The 22,894-nt window shown below is 40.9% G+C and overlaps 1 protein-coding gene across 1 annotated transcript; it reads left to right on the forward strand.

The window, feature by feature from the left end:
- The first annotated feature begins 20,881 nt into the window (after positions 1–20,881).
- On the forward strand, positions 20,882–22,310 carry MAMYB (Duplicated homeodomain-like superfamily protein). Its single transcript, XM_088951155.1, has one exon. The coding sequence runs from the start codon at positions 21,024–21,026 to the stop codon at positions 21,987–21,989; it is 966 nt and encodes a 321-aa protein (XP_088807281.1). The 5' UTR covers positions 20,882–21,023; the 3' UTR covers positions 21,990–22,310.
- Positions 22,311–22,894: the final 584 nt, after the last annotated feature.

Here is a 22,894-nt window from a genome sequence, read left to right on the forward strand (position 1 = left end):
TGTGTAGCACAACACCGAAACCTTATAGCACCTCTTTAGAAATTGTGAATTCACAATGAATTGTGGAATAATACTACATTTGGATCCTATAAGTATAATATTCAAAATCAGGACCTCTAGTTTAGGCTATGTTTGGTTTGAAGGAAAATGTAGGGAAAGGAAGAGAAAAGTAGGGAAATCTTTACAAATCTTGTATTGGTTTTCTTATCTTTCCCTTCCTTTCCTTACATTTTACTTCGAACCAAAGATAGCCTACGGAGTCGATTGTAAATAACTTAAAAAGCCTCAACAAAACTGATACAACAGCTTTCTGTCATACCAGTTGGCTCATCTAGAAAACCCGTAATGATACCATCTTCAACAACAGTACGCCAAACCCGACCCGACCCAGCTAGTGACTCATACAAAAGCCTATACTGACAATTTTACTGTTTCGCTTGAGCCTAATTTTACGGAGAAGAAGCTGAAAGAACATCAAATGGATTCCTCCATTGGAACACCAAATCAAACTTAATACGGATGGAACTGCAAAGGGTAAAAGTGGCGAAGCTGTGTAGATGGAAAGGTTGATACACCTCATATATCGGTTATACTTAGGGATGGTAATTTTTTCCTCCCTCATAGGATCCAACTTTTCTAATTCGATGGGATTGGGGATGGAGATTATTTTAGCAGGGCAGGGACGAGGATATATATATATATATTTAAAACATTATTTATAATTTAATTTTTTATTTTTTTAAGTAATTTTATTTTTCAAAAAAAATACTATCATCTTAAAAAAAAATTGGGGATTCGGGTCCCTTCTAGAAACCCATCCCTAATGGAGATCAGGGATGGAGGACAAATTTTGTCCCCAGTTGGGATCGCGGACAGGGATGAGGGTTAATTTCAAAATCGGGGGTGGGGACGGAGAATATGATCCCCGCCCTAAATCCGCCCCGTTGCCATTCTCAGTTATACTTCAAACAAATAAAAAAAAAAAAAAGTTCTAGTCAATGAATCACCAGGATAAACCTTCAAACCAAATAGTGAAATTAGACAAGGGGATTCCCTATCCCCATATATCTTTGTATTATGCTTAGAAGCTCTAACTAAACACATTGAGAACCTCTCAAGAGGCGTAAATAATAGTGTGAGAATAAAAACATCAAGAAGTGGACCAAAAATTCCAATACTTCAATTTACCGATAATTGCCTAACCTTTTCAAAGACGAGTCTGGAGACGAGCATAATGTTATAACAATATTAAATGGCTATGAAAAGCCTTAGGTCAAAAACCTAACTTCCATAAACCATCAATGACTTTTCAAAAAAAATACCCTGAATAGATTTTGGAGAATTCTAACAAGGATTATGAGAATTCCAAGATCAAATAAAGAGAAAGATACCTAGAGCCCCTCTAATTGAGAAAAGAGCAACAAAAAGGACTTTTAACTTCCTTGTTGAAAAGGCAAAAGCTAAACTTAAGGGATGAAAAGCGAGACCCTCTCTCTAGGAGATAGGATTACTCTTCTAAAAGATATCATCGGAAATCTTAACCAATATCAAATGAGTATGTTTGGTATCCCTAAAGAAATAACTAACGAATTAGATAGGCTTCAAAGAATATTCTTATGGAGAACAAAACAAACCATAAGACCTTTGTCCTCGTAAACCAAACAGTATGCACCGGTAAGAAAGAAGGAAGTTTGGGCCAAGAAAGATGTACCAAGCAAACTTAGGTTATGTTTGGTTTGAAGGAAAAGGTAGGGAGAGGAAGGGAAAGGTAGAGAAACCTTTACAAGCCTTGTATAGGTTTTCCTGTCTTTCCCTTCCTTTCCCTATCTTTTCTTCAAACCAAACATAACCTTCATGAAATTGGGGTGAAACGTCATTACTGAAGAAAAAAAAAAAACCTATAGGTTCAAGTAGTGCAAAAGAAATACCTAAACATGAGGGATTCTTATAACATAAAGCTCCCTCTTCGGCCTTTTGGGCACGGAAGAAAATTAATCAACAAAAAGATCATTTAAAAGAAAGCATAATGTGGGATATTGAAACAAATTGTAGCTTTTGGCAAGACAAATGGATAGGCCTACACCCATTTAAAAATGTATTCAGTGACAGAGAATGGACTCAAGATTTGATAGATCAAAAAGTTAGCCAATACATAAACTTGGAAAACAACTGTTGGGACCAGACAAAATTAAGAGAAGTGTGCCCCCAGAGATAATTAATAAAATAATTGCTATTAATATTCTACTAGAAGAAAGAGAGGATAGACAGCTGTATTAAAATCAGCTTACAACAGTTTAAGAGAAAGAACTAAAAGAGACCCCACTATAAACAGCTGTATTAAAAAACCAAGCAAAATTTCTTGTCAAGAAAAAAATCAAAAATTTCCTATGGATTCTGCTCTTAAATAGATTTCCATCAGGAAAAACTCCTATTTGCTAAATGATTAAACATTAGTGTTGCTTGCCCATTTTCTGATCTTGATCAAGAGAATCAAGATCATAACATGAAGAACTGCATAATGACAAAACAAGTATGGAGACAACTTGACCCCCAAATAGCTGAAAAAGTTGAAAGGAACGAGGGAGACTTGAATTATGATTGGTGGAAAATCATGATGGAGGAAAGAGTTAAAGAGTCAATCCCCTATTTTTGGGAGAAAGTGGCATATCATATGAAAAATAGGAATGAAAGAGTTTTTCAAAATAAAAATAGCCTTCCAACACAAATAGTAAACAAAATCCTCATGGTTAAAAAAAAAAAAAAAAAAAACCTAGAAGCAAATACATTATTTTGCAGCTCAAAGAGATCTTACCCCTCCAAACACAAAAACTAATGGATTTGTTGGATCCCTTCTCGTGAAGGAATGCTAAAAATAATTTTCAGTGCGATTGATAAAAATGATGGAATGTGTGCCTACGGTTTCAAATATGTTGTGCTCTAAAGGGAAAATCTTTAATTTTGACCAATCAGAATCCATCCATTAATTTTCAAATAAAATTCAAATCATTCTTTCAAAATCTATATATATATATTATATCTTAAAATAAAGTGGTCAAGAAATTTTCTCCTTTTTTTATTTTTTTTTTCTATGCCATTTTCAAAACAATGAGATGCACTTTCCCAATAACCTAAATAATCTCTTCGCCTAAAATTTTTAAACTATCTCCCCAACTTTCTCCAAAATTATCTCTAATTCCTATTTGTCTTCTAAATTATCTCTAAATCCTATTTATCTCCAAAATTATCTCTAATTTATTAGAGATTTTCTCTCCTAAATTATCTCTAATTTCTATTTATCCTCTACCCTACTTTTTATCTATAACTATCTAAAGAAAGTTTGGATTAAAAAATTTCAGAATTATTTAAATATTCTAACAAAATTATAAAATAACTTTAAAATATTTATTAAAAACACAAAAAATAATTTTATAATTTCACAAAATATATCACAAAACTATGTACTAACAACTTAAATTATGTTTTTCTGAATTATCAATTTAAATGTTTTTCAAAATATTTCAAAATATGTAATAGCTTTAAATAAAAATTTTAAAATAACAAAAAAAATAAATATTTTATAGATTATTTGAATATTTAAATAACTAAATATTATCATAACTATATTTTAAATAGTTAAAATAACAAAATTATCTAATAAATGATTTTATATTTTTACAAAATCTATCACGAAATTATGTACTAACAATTTAAATTATGTTTTTTTTCAGATCATCAATTTAAATGTTTTTCAAATATTTGATAATACGTAATAGCTTTAAATAAATAAAATTCAAATAACAAAAAATTTTAAATATTTCATAGATTATTTAAATATTTAAATAACTAGATATTTATCATACGTAGATTTTAAATAGTTAGAATAACGAAACAATGTAATAAATTAAAAAAAAAATCTTTAAAGCAGAAAAATAATTATAACATAATATTGAAATTAATAATTATTTTATATATTACAAAATTAATAATGAAGTTATGTAATAATAGTATAAATTATGATTTTATGGATAATTAAATTCAATAAATAATTAATATTTTAAATTTTAAATATTTTACATATTATTTAAGTATTTAAATAACTAAATATTTTAAATAAACAAATAGTTAACATAAATAGATTTTAAATAGTTAAAATAAAGAAATTTTGTAATAAATTTTAAAAAATTCTAAAAAGTAGAAAATAATTATAACATAATATTGAAATTAATAATATTTTAATATTTTTACATAATATTGTAAATAAAAAATTTCACTTATATCAAGTAATAATTCGAGAAAATAACTTTCAGAAAAATAATATTTATTAATAATAATTTTAAACTCTTAATATGTATTTATTATATAATTATATATACTAAAATTAGTTTTTATTGTATTTCAATAATTATTTTTTTTTGTGATAAATGTATTTTTAATAGTTATGTATAAATTTATTTTGTTTTGTTATTTTACAGAAAATTTTCAATAATTATTGGAGATTAAACTACTATTATTGAAAATTTTAAGTTTAATTTATTGTACTTATTGTATTTATTGTGTTTATTGTATTTTTGTTATAACCTTTTGGTTAATATTTATTAAAGATTAAACTATTATATGAGATTATACTATTTATTGACTAAGTTAATATATTTTTAGTAAATATTGTATTTTTGTAATTATTATATTTTTTTCATTATCAATATATTTTCAATAATTGTGTATTTTCGCTATAAATTTACATGAGTTGGTTCAATTCTGTTGTAGGCTATTTGGCCAACCAAATTGACCTAGTCAAGTTAGGGAGTTGGTCAGCTGAAACCAACTGGCCTCTTGTGAAAACCGACCCACTCAAGTTGTATTGGTTTGGTTCGATTTTTTTGTTTGGTCAGTCGGTTCAAAAGATTTAAATTAAAATTTTTAATTTAATTTTAAAAATTATAGTGCAATTATTAAAAAATAAATTTAAAAATTAGATTTATGATATAAAACATTTTAGACCGAAATGTGGGAAATTTCCCACTTCATATTAAAAGTTATATTTAAAATATAAAATATTAATATATATCCATGGTTAGGTTGTTCAATTTTTGTTGGTTTACAAATGGCTAAAGTGAAACTGATCCAAATTGGTCGAATTGGGAAACTTTTGAATCAAAGCGAAAATCGACCAACTTGGGTCGAGTTGATCGGGTTGGTCGATTTCATTAGTTTGATGAATAAACCTAACTGAATTATAAAAAATATATTAAAAGTAGTATATAAAATATGTATAATTATTAATTATTTAAAAGGTTGAAAATATAAAACACTTGTATACTTTCATGTGATTCTATTGGAGTCATTTAGTATAACACATCTTATAGTTTTACTTATTTACTTAAACCTACCTTATAGTTTTCATTTTATTAAAACATCCCATATATTTTACAATTTATTTACTTAATCAACCTTTCATTAAGGAGTGTTTGTTTTGCCATTAGGCCACTGATTTTTAATTCCAAATATGCCCTTAATACTTTTTTTGTATAAAAAAATTAACCAAATATAGCCAATAGAGTGGTTGCCCATGTCTTATAAATGGCAAAAATGGTATTTTTTATTTTTATTTTCTTTTGATTAAATTTATTTAAATGAACATTAGGGTCAATACTGTCATTTTCCACTATCATCTAATGGAAGATTGATTAAATCCATTGCAAATTATAAGTAGTAATTTAGTAGAATTTTAACTATAAGTTAGATTTTAGTAAATTCATGAAACTATAAGAAATATTTTAGTAAATAACCCTTTCTATTATTTAGCTTTTGCTTAATAGGGTTGTTCATAAGAAAACTTAAGCCGACCAAACCGACCAACCCGGACCAACCCAACCTGAGTCGGTTAGGTTTTCTTCAGCACCGGTAAGTTTCAAATTGTAAAAAATCATAAACCGATGGTTCGACCCGAACCGAACCAACTTAATAGTTAGTTCCTAGTTAGTAGTTACAACCTACTTAGTTCCTACTTAACTAAGTTGTCTATATCCTAGTTACAACCTAACTTAATTTCTAGTCTTCTAGTTAGGAATGACATTAATGACAAGTATTGTAAGACAACTAGATAAAGAATTTTTTTTTTTTGAAAAGTTTAAAGAAAAGAATCAAAGGATCCTAGTTTCTATGGTCTTTTGCACCAAATAGGCAACCAATTACAATTAGAACTAGGTGTCATTTTTTACTTAGATTAGAAGGTTTCTTGAAATATTCAAATTTCATTCTTCTTTCTCTAATACAGTTTGACTTTCTATTTTCTTGATAACTTCTATTCTAACATGGTTCGCCCCTTAACTCAAGCACAATCTCTAATACAATTTGACTCTCAAGAATCAAAATTTTGAAATTTCAAGTTCTCAAGTCTCAACTTCAAGACATCACTTGAACTTAGCTCTCCCAACTCCCATCTTCTCATTCTCTCAACTCAAGCTCAAGCATGGTTGAACTTAGAGCCAAAACCGACCCAACTCGACTCAAACCGACCAGGTCGGTTTTGCTTAACATAGGATCGGTTTCGATTTCAATTTCAGGTAACCCGACAAGTCGGATCGATTGGAAAAATCTCAATAAACTGACCCAACCCGACCCGTGAACAGTCCTATCGCTTAATAAATCCCATGCATCACACGGTCCCCGCTAGTATTTAAATTAATAGATGCATGCTCAAATGAATAAGAAACATATATGGTGAGACCCATTAAAAGAGCTACCACAAATACACGGTTTAAATATTTACTTTCCCCTTTCGTTCAAAATCTTAAAATAGATGCATAATCAACCCAATAAGAAAAATACATAGTGGGAGCCATTAAAACTATCATAAACTCGGTCAAATTGTCTCATACTTCTAGGTTAATTGAAAATAATTGACATAGGTCACTAAAAACAAATTAAACTGCATTTTTATAGATAAAACATATCTTTTTTAAGCCACCCATACAATTTACAGATCCACATGATTAACCATTATGTCTAACTCGTAAACTCTATGGGTCATTCAATTCAACTTGACCCGCTTTTTTGATAAGCAAACTTGACCCCTTAATTCAATGAAAACGTATTGCTTTAACTTAACAATTTATAGGTCCACGTAAGTTGATTCATTTAGGTTTAATCTCTACACCATATAGGTCATTGAATTTAAATTGGCCCCTTAATTCAATTAAAGTTAATTACTTTAACTTAAAATAATTTAATTCAATTAATAACTTATCTAATTAAGTTAAATTAATAACTTAGTACGTAAAATTAATTATTCATGTATGTAATTATATAAAATATACATTATTAAGTTTATAAAAAAGAAATACAAAATGATCCAATAATTATTAAAAATAATTATTCCAAAAAAAATAAAATGATTGAATAATTAGTAAAATGGTCAAATAACCAAATGAAGCTAATAATTTTATTTAAGTTAATTAAAATGTGATAAAAAAATTAAAACCAACTATTTAAATAAAAATTAATTGGATATTTATTACATGTATAAAATCAATGTAATTGTCTATGTTAGCATCACCTCTCCATTTTTCAACACTATTTGTGTGTGTATATATATATATATATTAACATTATCTTTAGTTCTATACTCTCACAAAATACTCAATAATCTAATGCTTCTTAAAATATCTTTACCTTCCTAAAATACTCAAATCAAACTTACCATACAAGTACTGAATCACAAACAAAATAATATTTTCCCTGTACTTAGGATTTTTCCATGCCTACTAAGTTGAAAAGAAGAAAAAGCATAAATTGTTAATTGCAAATTAAATCTGATTTAATTTTCTAAATTAAATAGAAAACCAAAATCAAATTTATCATATAAGCATAAGTTTTTGTTTCAAATGAAATAATAAATGATGTGGGCCATTCTTCTAAATAAAATATGGTAAGCTTTTAAAGCAAATAAAAATCTATTAAAACGAAATTAAAAAAAAAAAAACAACCTAAATTTCTAATATAGAATAGTTAAAAATTGAAATAATTCAGATCATGGACCTGTACTTAATACGGGGGTCATGCCTAGTTATCAACAAAATATTGTTGAAAGCATGCGAGTCACGAGCATGTGCAAGTTATTTACAACCACACCTTCAGAAAAGGAAATTTTGCCGTAGACCGACTCGCCAACAAATATGCAGGTAGGGTATATCGGTCTATATCAATATTCTTTTTCTTTTCTTTTTTTTTTTTTTTGAATATGGTTCAGAGGGCCTGGTTTAAGGCCGGTGTACCCTTGAATCACTTGTCGACCCAAAACATTCCTCGTAAAGGCATATCGGGAAGGCTCTGATATGATACATATTGACCATTGATAGTTTAAACTTTGATTTCATTGCTATTCTAGATGTCATGGGAAGAGTCTTTCATCGACCCCCTTTATAATTGTTTTTCCTCGAGAGAAAAGGGTTTTAGGAATTTGGAGAAAATGAGAACTGATGGAGGGTGATTTGACCCGACTGCCTGAGAAGGTGACACATGGACATGACTCAGCATAAGCAACATCACAGCATAACAGCCTAGCTACGACTAAGTAACGAGCTCGCAGGACAACTAACTACATTACAGCTCGCCACAGAATGAGTTCGCTACAACACGAGCTCAGAAATATGCTGAAAGGGAATACCTCAAGACAAGTCTATCCTAGCTCGCGAGCTAGGAGGACCAGCTCGCTCCAATACTTAGGCAAGAAGACTGCCCCAAAGGCAACCTCAAGCGAAATCACCTCAGGACACATCTAGGAGCTCCCTACAGGGCTATTCGCTACCAAGCAGCTCGCTATTAAGCGACGCGGAGTTCTCAGGAAACTTCTTATCTGACAAGACCGTACCTGTCAGATTGCATCACATCTCCTAGCTGACGGTACAGTCCTTGCCAACCCAGTAGACTGCACCTACGTCCCTCGACAGGTGGTGGTGTATCTGTCCCATCCGGGTACGTGTCTCTCATCCGATTGGGCAGTACGTTGTAATAGTTACCTGCGCAGCCCTGGCAAATAACGACTGCGACAGAGAGCTAGTGGCGGTTATGCCCATTTTGACAAGAACACCAACATTTAAAGGCCCCAGGGTCGAAGGGGCGAAGGCATCTTGCATCTTATATCTTGAGTTAATCTCAAACTTTCATTGATCTAGCGCTACCCGCACTCTTATCTCTCTCTGCATTCCTTATCGCTTTCTCAGGTGTTCTAACTTAAGCATCAAAGTATTCCCACCAGGCAAGTCCCTCGAGAATCCTTCACCGTCCTCTTCTCAGGTACCATCCATTGCCAGCTAGGAGCCAGTCAACTGCCAGCTAGGAGTGCCTAGATTGCGCAACATCATTTGGCGTCATCTGTGGGAAAGCTTCAAAAAGCCTTCCTCTAATCTCCACAACTCCCTCTCAAAAACTCAACATTCATGGCTTCCTCTAGTAGTGATAAACGTCGTGCCGACCAGAACGCACCCGGGGAACAACTTCAGCTCCCCACTGTCTGCATTGGATAGTTCACCATCCCCCTCTTCGCGGACGGAATTCCCAGCTTGAACGTGCCTCACACAGTGGCACCTGTGGACGTTCCACTCCCTTCCGTGGTTGAACAAACCTTTACTGAACCTTCTTTTGTTCCCCCAGTAAGCAACCAAAACCAGCTTGAAGACCTGGTGTAGTGCATGCGAGCCATGCAAGCTCTGATGCAATAGTTCCAACAGTATCAACTCTACCAATAGCAATAATTGCATCAATTTTCTCAGTACCAGTACCAACATCAGTTCCCTTCACTGCCTCAAGCCCAACAACCGCTTCCCCCTCGGAATCCGGCCTCGAAGCAGGCCAAGCCCTCCCGCCAGAGCGTACGTCCTCACCGGTGAGAGGCCTCTCAAACCCAGAATCCTTCCAAAAGCCAAGCCTCGTCCCACAGCAAGAAGGAGAGACCAGTCACCCCCGCCTCGCAGCCTGTGGGCAGGTCGGAGACCTCTCAGCCGGTTAGGCCCGCATCTCCTCAGCACTCTCAGTTCGAGCTCCCGCTCATAGAAAACCAGTTCGAGGTCCTAGCCGTAGATTATAGGTAGGGCCCTTCGGTTCACATCTATCATGAGCAGTCCGAGCCCATTGAGCTCGATAATACTGAAGCCAGCAGCACCAGCGCGGAGCCGACGAGCTTGCCGAACCGCTACCCGCGTCCTGCCCGAGCTCAAGGATAAGGAGAAGGTAAGCTTAGATGAAGTAAAAGATACTCCTCTCTTGTTGGTCCCTTCCCCTCTGTCATCAGAGCTTCTTGCGGTCCCTATGCCGGAGGATTTCAAGCTCCCTCCCGTGGATAAGTACGACGAATCCTTCGATCCAAATGACCATGTAGACGCCTTCTAGTCCCAGATGCACCTGGCAAGGGCCAGTGAATCCTGTATGTGCGTGGATTTCTCCACCACCTTCAAAGGGGTGGCCCGCACATGGTACCGAAACCATGCACCCGGATCGATAAGAAACTAGGCGCAGTTCATGCAAGTCTTCACCTCCCACTTTGTCACCAGCAAAAGGTGCCCAAGAACTCAAGAAAGTTTCCTTGGCATAGTCTAGAAGGAAGGGGAGTCCATTCAGAGTTATATCAAGCGGTTCAATGACGCTTGTTTGCAAATACCCGATCTGGACCCCGCAGTTCGTCTCACCGTGGCCAAGCGAGGCATCACTCATAAAGAATTCAAGTTGCATGTAGTAATTAGCCAGCCCAAGGCCGAGTTGCTCAAGCTCGCGGATTAGTTTATAGGGACCGAGGAGAAAATCAACCAGAAGAACACAAGCGCGCCCGAAAAGAGAAAAAGGGAAGGCGAGTCCTCGATTCAAGGGAATGATAAGAAGAAAAAAGACCCAGCTTGGGGGGCAAGGCCAAGACAGCCTTTCCGAGCTCCAGCAACAGAAAGAATGGACTATACGCCCCTGAACGCAAAGTGGGCCGAAATCCTTATGGCGATCAAGGACACCCCGTATGTGAAGTGGCCACCTCGGCTGAAGGCCGATCCTAGTGTAAAGAATAAAAATTTGTATTGTAGCTTCCATAAAGATCACGGTCATGGCACCAAAATTTGTAAAAACCTCCACGACGAGATAGAGGAGCTCATCCGTCGCGGATACTTGAAAAATTTTGTGCAAAATAATAACAATAAAGCAGGTCAACAGGGGGAGCAAAATAGAGATGCTCCCAAATCCAGCAGGCAAGCAGAGCAACTGCAGAGGCAGCCCCCGAAGGAGAGACCAATTAGAGGGACTATCCACATTATCGTTGGAGGTTCAATTGTCGCAGGTTGTACCACAACTGCAGCTCGAACATCAGCTCGGGAAGCCGCCGAGGAAGAACAGAACCCACCGAAGCGGCCAAGGATGGAAGATCCAATCTTCTTCACGGGGGACGACGTGCGCGAGGTCCACTACCTCCATGATGATGCGCTCGTCATAAAGATAATGATCAACGACTTTGAAGTCAGGCGTGTCCTTGTTGACTCTGACAGCTCAGCAAATATCCTCTTCAAAATAGCATTCGACCAGCTCCAGCTCCAAGAAAGCGACCTGAAGCTCGCAAACACTCCCCTAGTAGGCTTTAGCGAAGAGGAAGTCAGGCCCCTGTGAAGGATTACAGTACCTGTGGAAGTCGGCACCTGGCCTAGCATTGTGAGGCTCAACCACGACTTCTTAGTGGACGCAACCCCCTCCCCGTATAATGCCATAGTCGGTCGGCCGATCACCTATGCCCTACGTGTTGTGGTCTCCACTTACTACTTGGTGATGAAGTTCCCCACGGATTTGGAATCGGAATAACGCGAGGTGACCAGCTTGAGTCTCGAAAGTGCTATATCTCCAACCTCAAAGGGAAAGCCAAGGTGGCCGACGACCTTGAGCTGGAGTGATCTACGGAGCAGTGTGAGGAGTGAGCTGCGCCCACAGAAGAGACTGTCTCCATCCCGACATCGGCGGAGGATCCAGCTCGGACACTTCAGATCGGCGCTTCCATAGAGGAGCCCCTGCGGTCTCAATTGGTACGCTTCTTACTTGAAATTTTAAATGTTTTTGCATAGTCAGCGGAAGAGATGCCCGGTATAGACCCCAACATCATAACTCACAAGCTTAATACTAATTCTGTAGTTAGGCCTGTTAAACAGAAGAAACACAACTTAGCCCTAGAGCGATGGAGGGCAGTCGATGAGGAGGTCGGGAAGCTCCTCGTAGCCGACTTTATCAGGGAAGTCCACTACCCGAGCTAGGTGGTCAACCCCGTTCTGGTAAAAAAGGCTAATGGTAAATGACACATGTGCGTCGACTACACCAACCTGAATTGAGTTTGCCCAAAGGACTGCTTCCCACTCCCCAGGATCAACTGTCTAGTGGACGCGACCTCAGGGCACGAGTTGTTGAGCTTCCTAGATGCCTATTCGGGCTACAACCAGATCAGAATGTACCCAGCTGATGAAGAAAATACTACCTTTATAACCGAGTTCAGCCTGTACTATTACAAGGTCATGCCCTTTGGGTTGAAAAATGTTGTGGCAACCTTTCAACGACTTGTGAATAAATTATTTGAGCCATTGATTGGTAGGAAAAATAGAGTGCTATGTAGACGACATGGTCGTCAAGACCCAATTTTCGCATGATTTAATACAAGACTTGCATTCAGTTTTCAAAATTCTACATAGATTTAACATGAAATTGAACCCCAATAAGTGTGTCTTCGGTGTTACCTCGGGTAAATTCCTAGGTACATCGTTAACCGGAGCGGCATTGAAGCCAATCCACGCAAAATAAAGGACTTCCTAGACATGAGACTACCCCAAAAAATGAAGGAGGTTCAGTTGCTAAATGGCCAAATAGCTACTCTGAGCCACTTCATGTCCAAGTCGGTAGACCGCTGCCTGCCTTTCTTCAAGGCAATTAAGAGCAAAGGTTTTAAGTGGACCAAAGAATGCTAGCTCGCATTTGACGAGCTTAAAAAGTACCTCGTTAGTATACCGGTCTTAACCCGACCCAAGGAGGGCTATGTTTTAGAGTTGTACCTCTCGGCAAGTGACGAAGTGGTCAGCTCGGTACTGATAAAAGAGGTAGATCGGATCCAACGACCTATCTACTATGTTAGTAAAGTATTGCAGGGAGCAGAGACGAGATATCCATAGATAGAAAAGTTCCCTATGCACTAGTTGTCGCAGACCGGAAGCTCCATCCGTACTTCCAAGCTCACACCATCATCATCCTCACCAACAAACCTCTGAGGCAAGTTCTACTCAAGCCCGAGGTCTCCGGTAGACTGACAAAGTGGGCCGTTGAGCTCAGCAAGTACGACCTCCAATACAAGTCGCTAACTGCTATCAAGGCCCAAGCCTTAGCAGACTTCATCGCGGAATGCACTTTCAGCTCCTAAATCCCTAGGTCGGTCGAGCATGAGGCCCCCAGCTCGGGTGACCCCGAAGCTCCCAGGCCAGTTGAGCTCGAGCACCGTGAAGTAGCAACCAGTGCAGCATCTCTCCTAGTTAGGCCAAGCGTGAACTGGGATGACGAGCCCTAGATCCTTCACGTAGATGGCTCCTCAAACCAGTAGGGCAATGGAACCGGAATCGTTCTATACGCCCACGCGGCACGAAACTGGGGTACGCATTATGCTTTGAGTTCGTGGCATCCAACAATGAAGCGGAGTAAGAGGTGTTAATAGATGGGCTAGCTCTAGCCAAAGAAGTGAAAAAGCCAAGCATATCGTCATCTGCAGTGATTCCCAGCTCATGGTCAATCAAGTCACAGGCGAATATGAAGCTCGCGAACCAACTATGATTGTCTACTTAGCCAAAGTAAGAGAGACTCTACTCAACTTCCAATCACACTTCATCAAGAAAATCCTGAGATCGGAGAACGCTGAGGTCGATGCCCTATCCCGGTTAGCCAACACCAGTGATAATACCATGAGAACTGTGTACATAGAGAACCTGCCTTGACCTAGCATTCTCGGGGGGGCAGAGGAGGTCATTCCTGTCAGTCAAGCAGAGCCGAGTTGGATTGATCCGATCGCAAGCTTCCTGCTACATGGGACCCTCCCTGTAAACCGCAATGCCACCATAAGGGTAGAGCTTCAGGCAACAAAATACGTCATGATAGACGAACGGTTGTACCGAAAATCTTACACGCTCCCCTACCTGCACTGCTTGCGACCTTCCAAAGTTGAGCTTGTGCTCCGCGACACTCATGAGGACCTGTGCGGCGGACACTTTGGGGGCAGGGCCCTTGCCCAAAAAGTGCTATGACAAGGGTACTATTAGCCAACAATGAAAGTAGATGCAATCGAGTTCGTCAAAAAGTGTGACAAGTGCCAGAAGCATGCCAATATCCACCATCAACCTATCGCCGATCTAAAGTATCTCACCAGCCTATGGCCTTTCACACAATGGGGGATCGATATACTCAGACCGTTTCCACCAGCAACGGGCCAGAGGAGGTTCTTAGTGGTAGCTATTGATTATTTCACCAAGTGGGTAGAAGTTGAACCTCTCATAACAATCATAGCTCGGAACATACAGAACTTCTTTTGGGAAAATATAGTGTGCCACTTCGGGTTACCTCGTGTACTGATTTCTGATAACGGTAAGCAGTTCGAGGACATTAAATTCCAAAACTGGTGCCAAGACATGGGAATTCGGCAAAACTTTACCTCAGTCGCACACCCTTAAGCAAATGGTCAAGCGTAAGTCACAAACCGAGTTATCCTCCACAGACTGAAGGCATGGCTAAACCGAGCTAAGGGACTATAGGCAGACGAGCTACCTAGTGTTCTATGGGCTTATCAGACCACAGTGAAGACCACCACAGGCGAAACCCCCTTCAACCTCACTGACGGCACTGAAGCAATCATCCCAGCCAAGATCGAGGCTCCCTCGTTACGACTAGAAACGTACGATGACAAGGCGAATGAAGATGAACTACGCACTAACCTCAACCTCCTTGACGAAGTATGGGACCTCGCATATATTAGGACCGCGGCCTACCAGCAGAGAGTAGCTCGGTACTATAATGGCAGGGTCAAGAAGCGGAACCTCCGCGTCAACGACCTGGTCCTTCGCAAAGTTATGGTGCATGAGGCCAGTGTTGGTAAGCTCGGGCCAAATTGAGAAGGACCCTACCGAATAAAGTGAGTGCTCGGGGAAGTATCTCACTAGCCCGTGGCCTTTCGCACAATGGGGGATTGACATTCTCGGGCCGTTTCCACTAGCGACGGGTCAGAGGAGGTTTTTAGTGGTAGTTGTTGATTATTTCACCAAGTGGGTAGAAGTTAAACCTCTCGTAACAATCACAGCTCAGAACGTACAGAACTTCTTTTGGAAAAATATAGTGTGTTGCTTCGGGTTACCTCAGGTACTGATTTCTGATAACGATAAGCAATTTGAGGACATGAAATTCCAGAACTGGTGCCAAGACATGGGAATTCAATATAACTTTACCTCAATCGCACACCCTCAAGCAAATGGTCAAGCGTAAGTCACAAACAAAGCTATCCTCTGCAGACTGAAGGCACGACTAGACCGAGCTAAGGAACTATGGGCAGACGAGCTACCCAATGTTCTATGGGCTAATCAGACCACATTGAAGACTGCCACAGGCGAAACCCCCTTCAACCTCACCAACGGTGCTGAAATAGTCATCCCAGCCGAGATCGAGGTTCCCTCGCTACGACAAGAAGCGTACAATGACAACGTGAATGAAGACAAGCTACGCACTAACCTCGACCTCGTTGACAAAGTACGGGACCTCGCATATATTAGGACCGCGGCCTACCAGCAGAGAGTAGCTTGGTACTATAACGCCAGGGTCAAGAAGCGAAACCTCCACATCGATGACCTAGTCCTTCGCAAAGTTATGGTGCCTAAGGCCGGTATTTGGTAAGCTCGGGCCAAATTGGGAAGGACCCTACCAAGTAAAGCGAGTGGTCGGGGAAGGAACATACGAGCTCGAAACCGTAGAAGGGAAACAAGTACCTCGGGCATGGAATATTGTCAACTTAAGGCAATATTACCTATAATTACTGAGTAGACCACGAGTCACTCTCAGAGCCTAATGGCCAAAATGCCGAGCTAACGTAGACCTCGGTGCGATAAGACCCAGTTGTCTCTATGGTATGGGCAAACTACTGAGTAGACGACGAGTCACTCCCTCAGCCTATGGGCTAAGACACTGAGCTAACTAAGACCTCGGCACTGCGAAAGACCTAACCGTTTCATCGGCAATGGCTAAGTATTAATACCAAAGGCATAGGCAGCTCAGGCATGGGCCCTATGAAGCATAGGTCACCTCAGTATACTAGTTGAACTCGATAAGGAACAGCTCGGGGCAAAAACTACCGAAAGATCCTACTCCATACATGTAGCTCTAACAGCTCGAGTGATAAAATCTCTTGGCAAAAAGTAAAGAGCACACAATACTTAGCAAAAAAAATAAGAATTTTCATTACTAATTTCTATAAACAAAAAACCGGGCTTAATAGCCTGGGAAAAGTTTAACAGAAAACAAATAAAAGTTAGGGCCCAACCGCCCAGAGAGTTCATAAAAAAAAAGACATATTTAAAACCGAGTTCTAACACCTGGGAACCACCAAAATCCATTCAAAAAAAGAAAACATAAGAGCAGCAACCGGCCTCAGGGATCCACTGCCTCCACATCCTCATCATCCTCCGGAGAGTCAAGCTCCTCCTCCTCCGCTAGGTCCGCCATCTTTGGATTTAGACCCTTCACTGCTATGCCGTCGAGGTTGAGCCCAAAGAACTTCTTTCGAACCAGCCAACGGCAGAGTTTAAATCCAGAATGGTAGGAGCTCGAGTCGTACTCCACCTGGAGGTCATGGTACTCCTGGGAGTCCTTGAAGTCCCACACCGCCTTAGCTCGCTCGACCTCTACCATGGTGTCAAAGTTTCGAGTTTGATCCTGAAGCGTGGACTCCAAGTCCTGGACCTACTGGCGAAGAAGCTCCCTCTCCGCCGCCACCCTCAACAACTCCTCCCGGTAGCGAGCTCTCTCCTTAGATAGTCGGGCGATCTGTGCCTCCTGGTCTTCAACGAGCAGTTCTTGGGCCTCGCTCCCCTTTCGAGCCTAAAGGACTTCACCTCGAGCCCAGTCGAGCTCACCCTAGAGCTTCTACACGGTTGACTTCTGAGTGAGAGCATCGCCAGAGTGAATGTTGGTCTAGAGGGCCATGGCGTGGATGGCGGAGTTCACTTGCCAACAAAAAGCCAAGGTCAACAAAAAAAAAGAGAAGAAAGAAGAAGAAGGAAAAAGAAGAAAAAAGTAGTCACTTACCACATGCAGTGAGCGGAGGCTAGCCTGGCGAGCTGCTTGGTGTCCATCCATCCCCAACTGGCGACCTCCTCATGGGAGACCACCTCTCAGCTCCTTCACGAAGCCACAGTGAAGTCAGTGACACTTTCTCACTGCCCGGTGGGAAACTGCGGGAAAGCGAAGGGGTGGGACTGCTCAGGCGGAGGGTGCTACCCTTGCGTCGGGAGCTCGGGCTCTTCTGTGCCACCTTCCGTGGCTACTCCCTCGAATGGGACAGGTGGGACCTCAGGCAATGGAGAAACGAAGGCTGGATCGGCAGCCTTGAACTCAGTGCTTCCGGAAGTGGAAGCTCGATTAGGGTGCGACCTCTTCGCCCTGTGTTTCTGGTTGCTGGACAGAAGGCGGCGTACGTCTACACCAAACATAATGGCTGCCAAAAACCACAAGGCATTAGTCTAGTAAAAAAAATTTACAAGGCACTACGCGACCTAAAAGGCAACCTACCAGGTCTCAGGTCGGCCTGCACGAGTTTGTCCCCAGTCAAGTAATCCAACCAATGGAAGCCAACTACTGCCCAAGATTGCAGCGTTTCCTGAACTTTAGGATCCAAGTCAACATCCGAATCCTGGATGGCGGCCCTCCAGTGAGTTGGGAAGGGCCACCCTTCGGGGTTGTGAACTACAAAATAGTCCCGCTTCCAGGTTGGAATCCTATTCGATAGCTCGTGCAGGAGCTTGAAACCGAGACAGGGAGAAAAATAATAGGAACGCCTTTCTAGAGGCGCTCCGGGGGAAGCATTCTTGATGGAGAGGATGGTAGAGAAAATGTCGAGGTTAAGGGAAAGACAGTATTCATAAAATAAAGAGATAGTCCCAACTACATTTCGGATTGAGTTGGGGTGAAGTTGGTCAATAGTAACATTGAAGTGGTTCAAAACCTCCACTATCAGAGGATGTAGAGGAAGACGGAGGCCAGTGATGAGTTATTCCTAGAAAATCACTATCTCATCAGGACCATGCTCCCAATGACAGTCACCGGAAGGGAGACTATAGACGAGGTCTCTGGGAAGGTTAAATTGAAGAACCAAGGTCCTAAGTCTCTCCATTCTCATGGAGGAAGGACCGAAGCTGTCCAGCTCCCTACCCCAGGAGGTGGAAGTTGTCTCGCCAGAGGCCTCACAAGCCTCCAAGGCCTACCCCAAACTCCCCTTGAGCTCGAGGGGGCGTCATCTTGGTCACCGCCCCAGGGAAAGTTATTGTACAGGTACCCAGACATACTGACAAAGTGATAAGACTCACTACTGAAAGCTGAACCGGAAAGACGGTGTGAATAGAAGAAGAGCTCGAGCAGCTAGGTGAAGACATGACTTCAAAATCCGAAGGCAAGGCAAGTTGGCATGAAGGAAATGAAGCCTAGGGCCCTCCTATTTATAGCCACTGTTCCCACAAAACCAACAACACAGATTAAGGCAAATCTGACGGTTTGCAGTCAAGTTAACTGCATGTCTCCTGAAACCAAAATGTGATTGGCTGCACGTCTTCCATGATTAAGGTAATGCTAGCTGCATGACTTCCGGAGGTGAGAGCCGTTTTGGCGCACTTTTTGGCATTTGAAAAGTCCTGACATCCGCATGTGTATTTAATGCGATTGGTCAATCAAGTTTGAATTTCAGGTCAAATCCACCTGTCACACTCCATGAATTCCTCGTGCTAGAGTAGAATCCTTAGCTCGAGGAGTGGGGGCAATTGATGGAGGGTGATTTGACCCAAACTCCTGAGAATGTAACATGTGGACATGACTCAGCATAAGCAACAACCCAACATAACAATCTGGCTGCGACTAAGTAACGAGCTCGCAGGATAGCTCACTACATTACAACTCACTACAGAATGAGCTCGCTACAATGCGAGCTCGAGAACCCCAATATGCTGAAAGGGAATACTTCAAGACAAATATATCTCAGCTCGCTCCAATACTTAGGCAAGAAGACTGCCCCAAAGGCAACCTCAGGCGGAATCACCTCGGCACTCATCCAGGAGCTCCCCACAAGGCAGCTTGCTATGGGATAGCTCGCTACAGGGCAGCTTGCTATGGGATAGCTCGTTGTTAAGCGATGCGGAGTTCTCAGGAAGCTTCTTATCTGACAAGACCATACCCGTTAGACTGCATCACATCTCCTGGCTTACGGCGCAGTCCCTACCAACCCAGCAGACTGTACCCACATCCCTCGACAGGTGGTGGCGTGTCTATCCCTTCCAGGTACGTGTCTCTCATCCGATTGGGCAATACCCTGCAACAATTACCTGCGCAGCCCTGGTAAATAACGGCTATGACAGAGAGCCAGCATTTTGACAAGAACACCCGCATTTAAAGGCCCCAGGATCGAAGGGGTGAAGGCATCTTGCATCTTATATCTTGAGTTAATCTCGAACTTTCATTGATCTAGCGCTACCCGCACTCTTAGCTCTCTCTACATTCCTTACCGCTTTCTCAGGTGTTCTAACTTAAGCATCGGAGTATTCCCACCTGGCAAGTCCCTTGGGAATCCTTCACCGTCCTTTTCTCAAGTACCGTCCGTTGCCAGCTAGGAGCCAGTCGACTGCCAACTAGGAGTGCCCGGATTGCGCAACATATTTTTTTGCTAAGTATTGTGTGCACTTTACTTTCTACCAAAGTGATTTTATCACTCGAGCTGTTAGAGCTACATGTACGGAGTAGGATCTTTCAGTAGTTGTTACCTCGAGTTGTTCCTTGTCGAGTTCAACTAGTATACTGAGGTGATCTACGCTTCATAGGGCTCATGCCCGAGCTGCCTATGCCTTTGGTATTAATACTTAGCCATTGCCGATGAAACAGTTAGGTCTTTCACAGTGCCAAGGTCTTAGTTAGCTCGGCGTCTTAGCCCTTAGGCTGAGGAAGTGACTCGTGATCTACTCAGTAGTTCGCCCATACCATAGAGGCAGATGGGTCTTATCGTGCCAAAGTCTGCGTTAGCTCGACATTTTGGCCCTTAGGCTCTGAGAGTGACTCATGGTCTACTCAGTAGTTATAGGTAATATTGCCTTAAGTTGACAATATTCCATGCACGGGGTATTTGTTTCCCTTCTAGGGTTTCAAGCCTGTATGTTCCTTACCCGAGCACTCGCTTTACTCGTTAGGGTCCTTCCCAATTTGGCTCGAGCTTACCAACACCGTGCTCAGACACCATAACTTCCTGCTACACGAGACCCTCCCTGTAGGCCGCAATGCCACCAGAAGGGTAGAGCATCAGGCGTCCAAATACGTCATGATAGACGAACGACTGTACCGAAAATCTTACATGCTCCCCTACTTGCGCTGCTTGCGACCTTCCGAAGGTGACCCGTGGACATTATACTCAGGGGGTCTTTTAAAAATTAATTTTAAATTTAGAGATATTTTAATAATTTACCATGTTCAAAAAATAATATGTAGATCCATACCCATTCCATCTTTGATCTAGTACTCGATCCGTCATCGGAAAAACCCGCTCCGAATCGGGTCGGACCCGGTTTTATAACGTAAATTGCCATCCCTACGGGCTACGGCTACGTAAGTCATTGTTTATAGGGCGGACGGAGTTTTTGGGTGGTTGACTTGTTGGGTTGGATTCCGATTTCGTTCGCCACTTCGCGTCTCGCACTCTCACTCGCCGGGCAGCATCTCGATCCCTCAGCTCCCTGCGCCTTTCTTCCAAGATGGAATTCTTGGACGAAGAAAATAGGCCAAGGTTTCTTTTCCAATCTCGCGTTTCCTCGTCTTCAACCTCCGCTCCCGAAATCCAAAAATTCAATAAGCCTTTAATTTTCGTCTGCGCTTCGATTTCGTCTCTCCTCTCCGCTCACGCTTTCTTCTTCCTTCAGTCCGAAATCCTTAGATTTCTTCTAATCTGGTTTGCGCTATCTCTTCTCGTTGGCCCGTTTGCCCCGATCGCCATTACCGGCGGCGACGTTCGCGTCGGTAATGGCGAGCTTCTCGAACCGTCACCGGATCCCGATCAGACGCTCGAACTTGACGAGCCAAAGAAAAGATTACCTAGCAATCGTAGACAGAAAGCCAGGAGATCTGAGGATTCGTTCTTGAATTCGCCGTTGCCGGTGGTGGAAACTGTTAGCAATTTAGAAGAAGTGGAGAAGAAGAGTGGAAGTTCTGTCTGTAATGATAATGGATCCGTGATCGAGGAAGAAAAGGAGTGGACCGATGAGGATTACGATTTGCTGAAGAAACAGATGTCAAAGCACCCCGTTGGAGCGCCGAGACGGTGGGAGTTGATTGCCGAGGCTTTTCGAGGGCGGCATGGATTGGACAGTGTGATAAAGACAGCGAAATCGTTGTCCGAGAAGAAACCAGGTGGTGGGGATTCCTTCTCGCAGTTTCTGAAGCAGCGGAAACCTTTGGACAAGCGGATCCAAGCCGTTGATGGAGAAATTCCGAGTGGCTCAACGGTTAGTGTCGAGGCTAAGAAAGAGGGCGGGGGTTCAAATTGGAGCTCTGGAGAAGATATTGCTCTCCTCAATGCTCTCAAGGTATTTACAAAAGATGTTTCAATGAGATGGGAGAAGATCGCAGCTGCGGTTCCGGGTAAATCTAAGGCCTGTTGTATGAAGAGGGTTACCGAGTTAAAAAGAGAATTTCGTAACTCAAAGGTTTCTACAGAGTCGTAGACGAGAGTATTAACAATTGGGGGGTTTCAATTGCTTTCATTTCTTCAGAAACATTGACGAGGTAATTGTTGTATCAATACCTGCGATTAGGTTTTTCCCACAATCAAATGTTTTCTATCTTTTACATTTACTGGAAGGCTTATGTGTCTGAATTTTGGATTTCAACTTCATTGATACTGTTCTATTAATCAGAGAGTAGACATTAACAAGTGTAAACCATACCACCCGGTTCATATCATGTTATGACTTGTAAAGAGAGAACCACTGTGATTGCATTCATAAGTTAATTCAATAAATTTTTCCTGTGCGAATCATTGTTCACTTTTTGATGTGATTGTTTCGTCATAATCTATTAATGGGTTTGATTATGAGGATACATGATATGCCCTAAGGTCAATAATCCTCAATGAACTCTATGCCATTTCCAGTGTCTATTAACTCATAGTTTCCATTAGATATACGAATTCGGTGGCCACCTTGTTGATGGAATCCAACCAAAACCTGGACAAGAAGATAATGTCTTGTGGTTGAATACATGTTGGGCCCATTGATTATTTGATTGGTCCTTGTGTAGTTTTTGGTGTAGATTTTGTTACGATCGTTCAAATTTTGGTAGATTATCATTCACGGATGTTCAGGATTATGATTGAAGCCGTATTGCTTTCAGCATTATCAAATTGTCTTATGTCTGTGAACACACCTCCAAACTCACCACTACTGAAAAATATAAAAAATACTAAAATATAAGAAGAAAGGTCTCCACCTGTCTAAGCAAGTATAAAGGATGCCACATGGGGTACTACCAGTAGGCTAACAGAATACAAATACATCATTTCTGGTTGTTAGTCTTATCAAACCAATTAAATATTCTGAAATACAATAAAATCTTCTCCATTTGATATAAC

The sequence above is a fragment of the Nelumbo lutea genome, chromosome 6 (assembly GCF_056320005.1).
Source record: "Nelumbo lutea isolate HS-2025 chromosome 6, American lotus-T2T, whole genome shotgun sequence".
In the NCBI taxonomy this organism is placed as follows: domain Eukaryota; kingdom Viridiplantae; phylum Streptophyta; class Magnoliopsida; order Proteales; family Nelumbonaceae; genus Nelumbo; species Nelumbo lutea.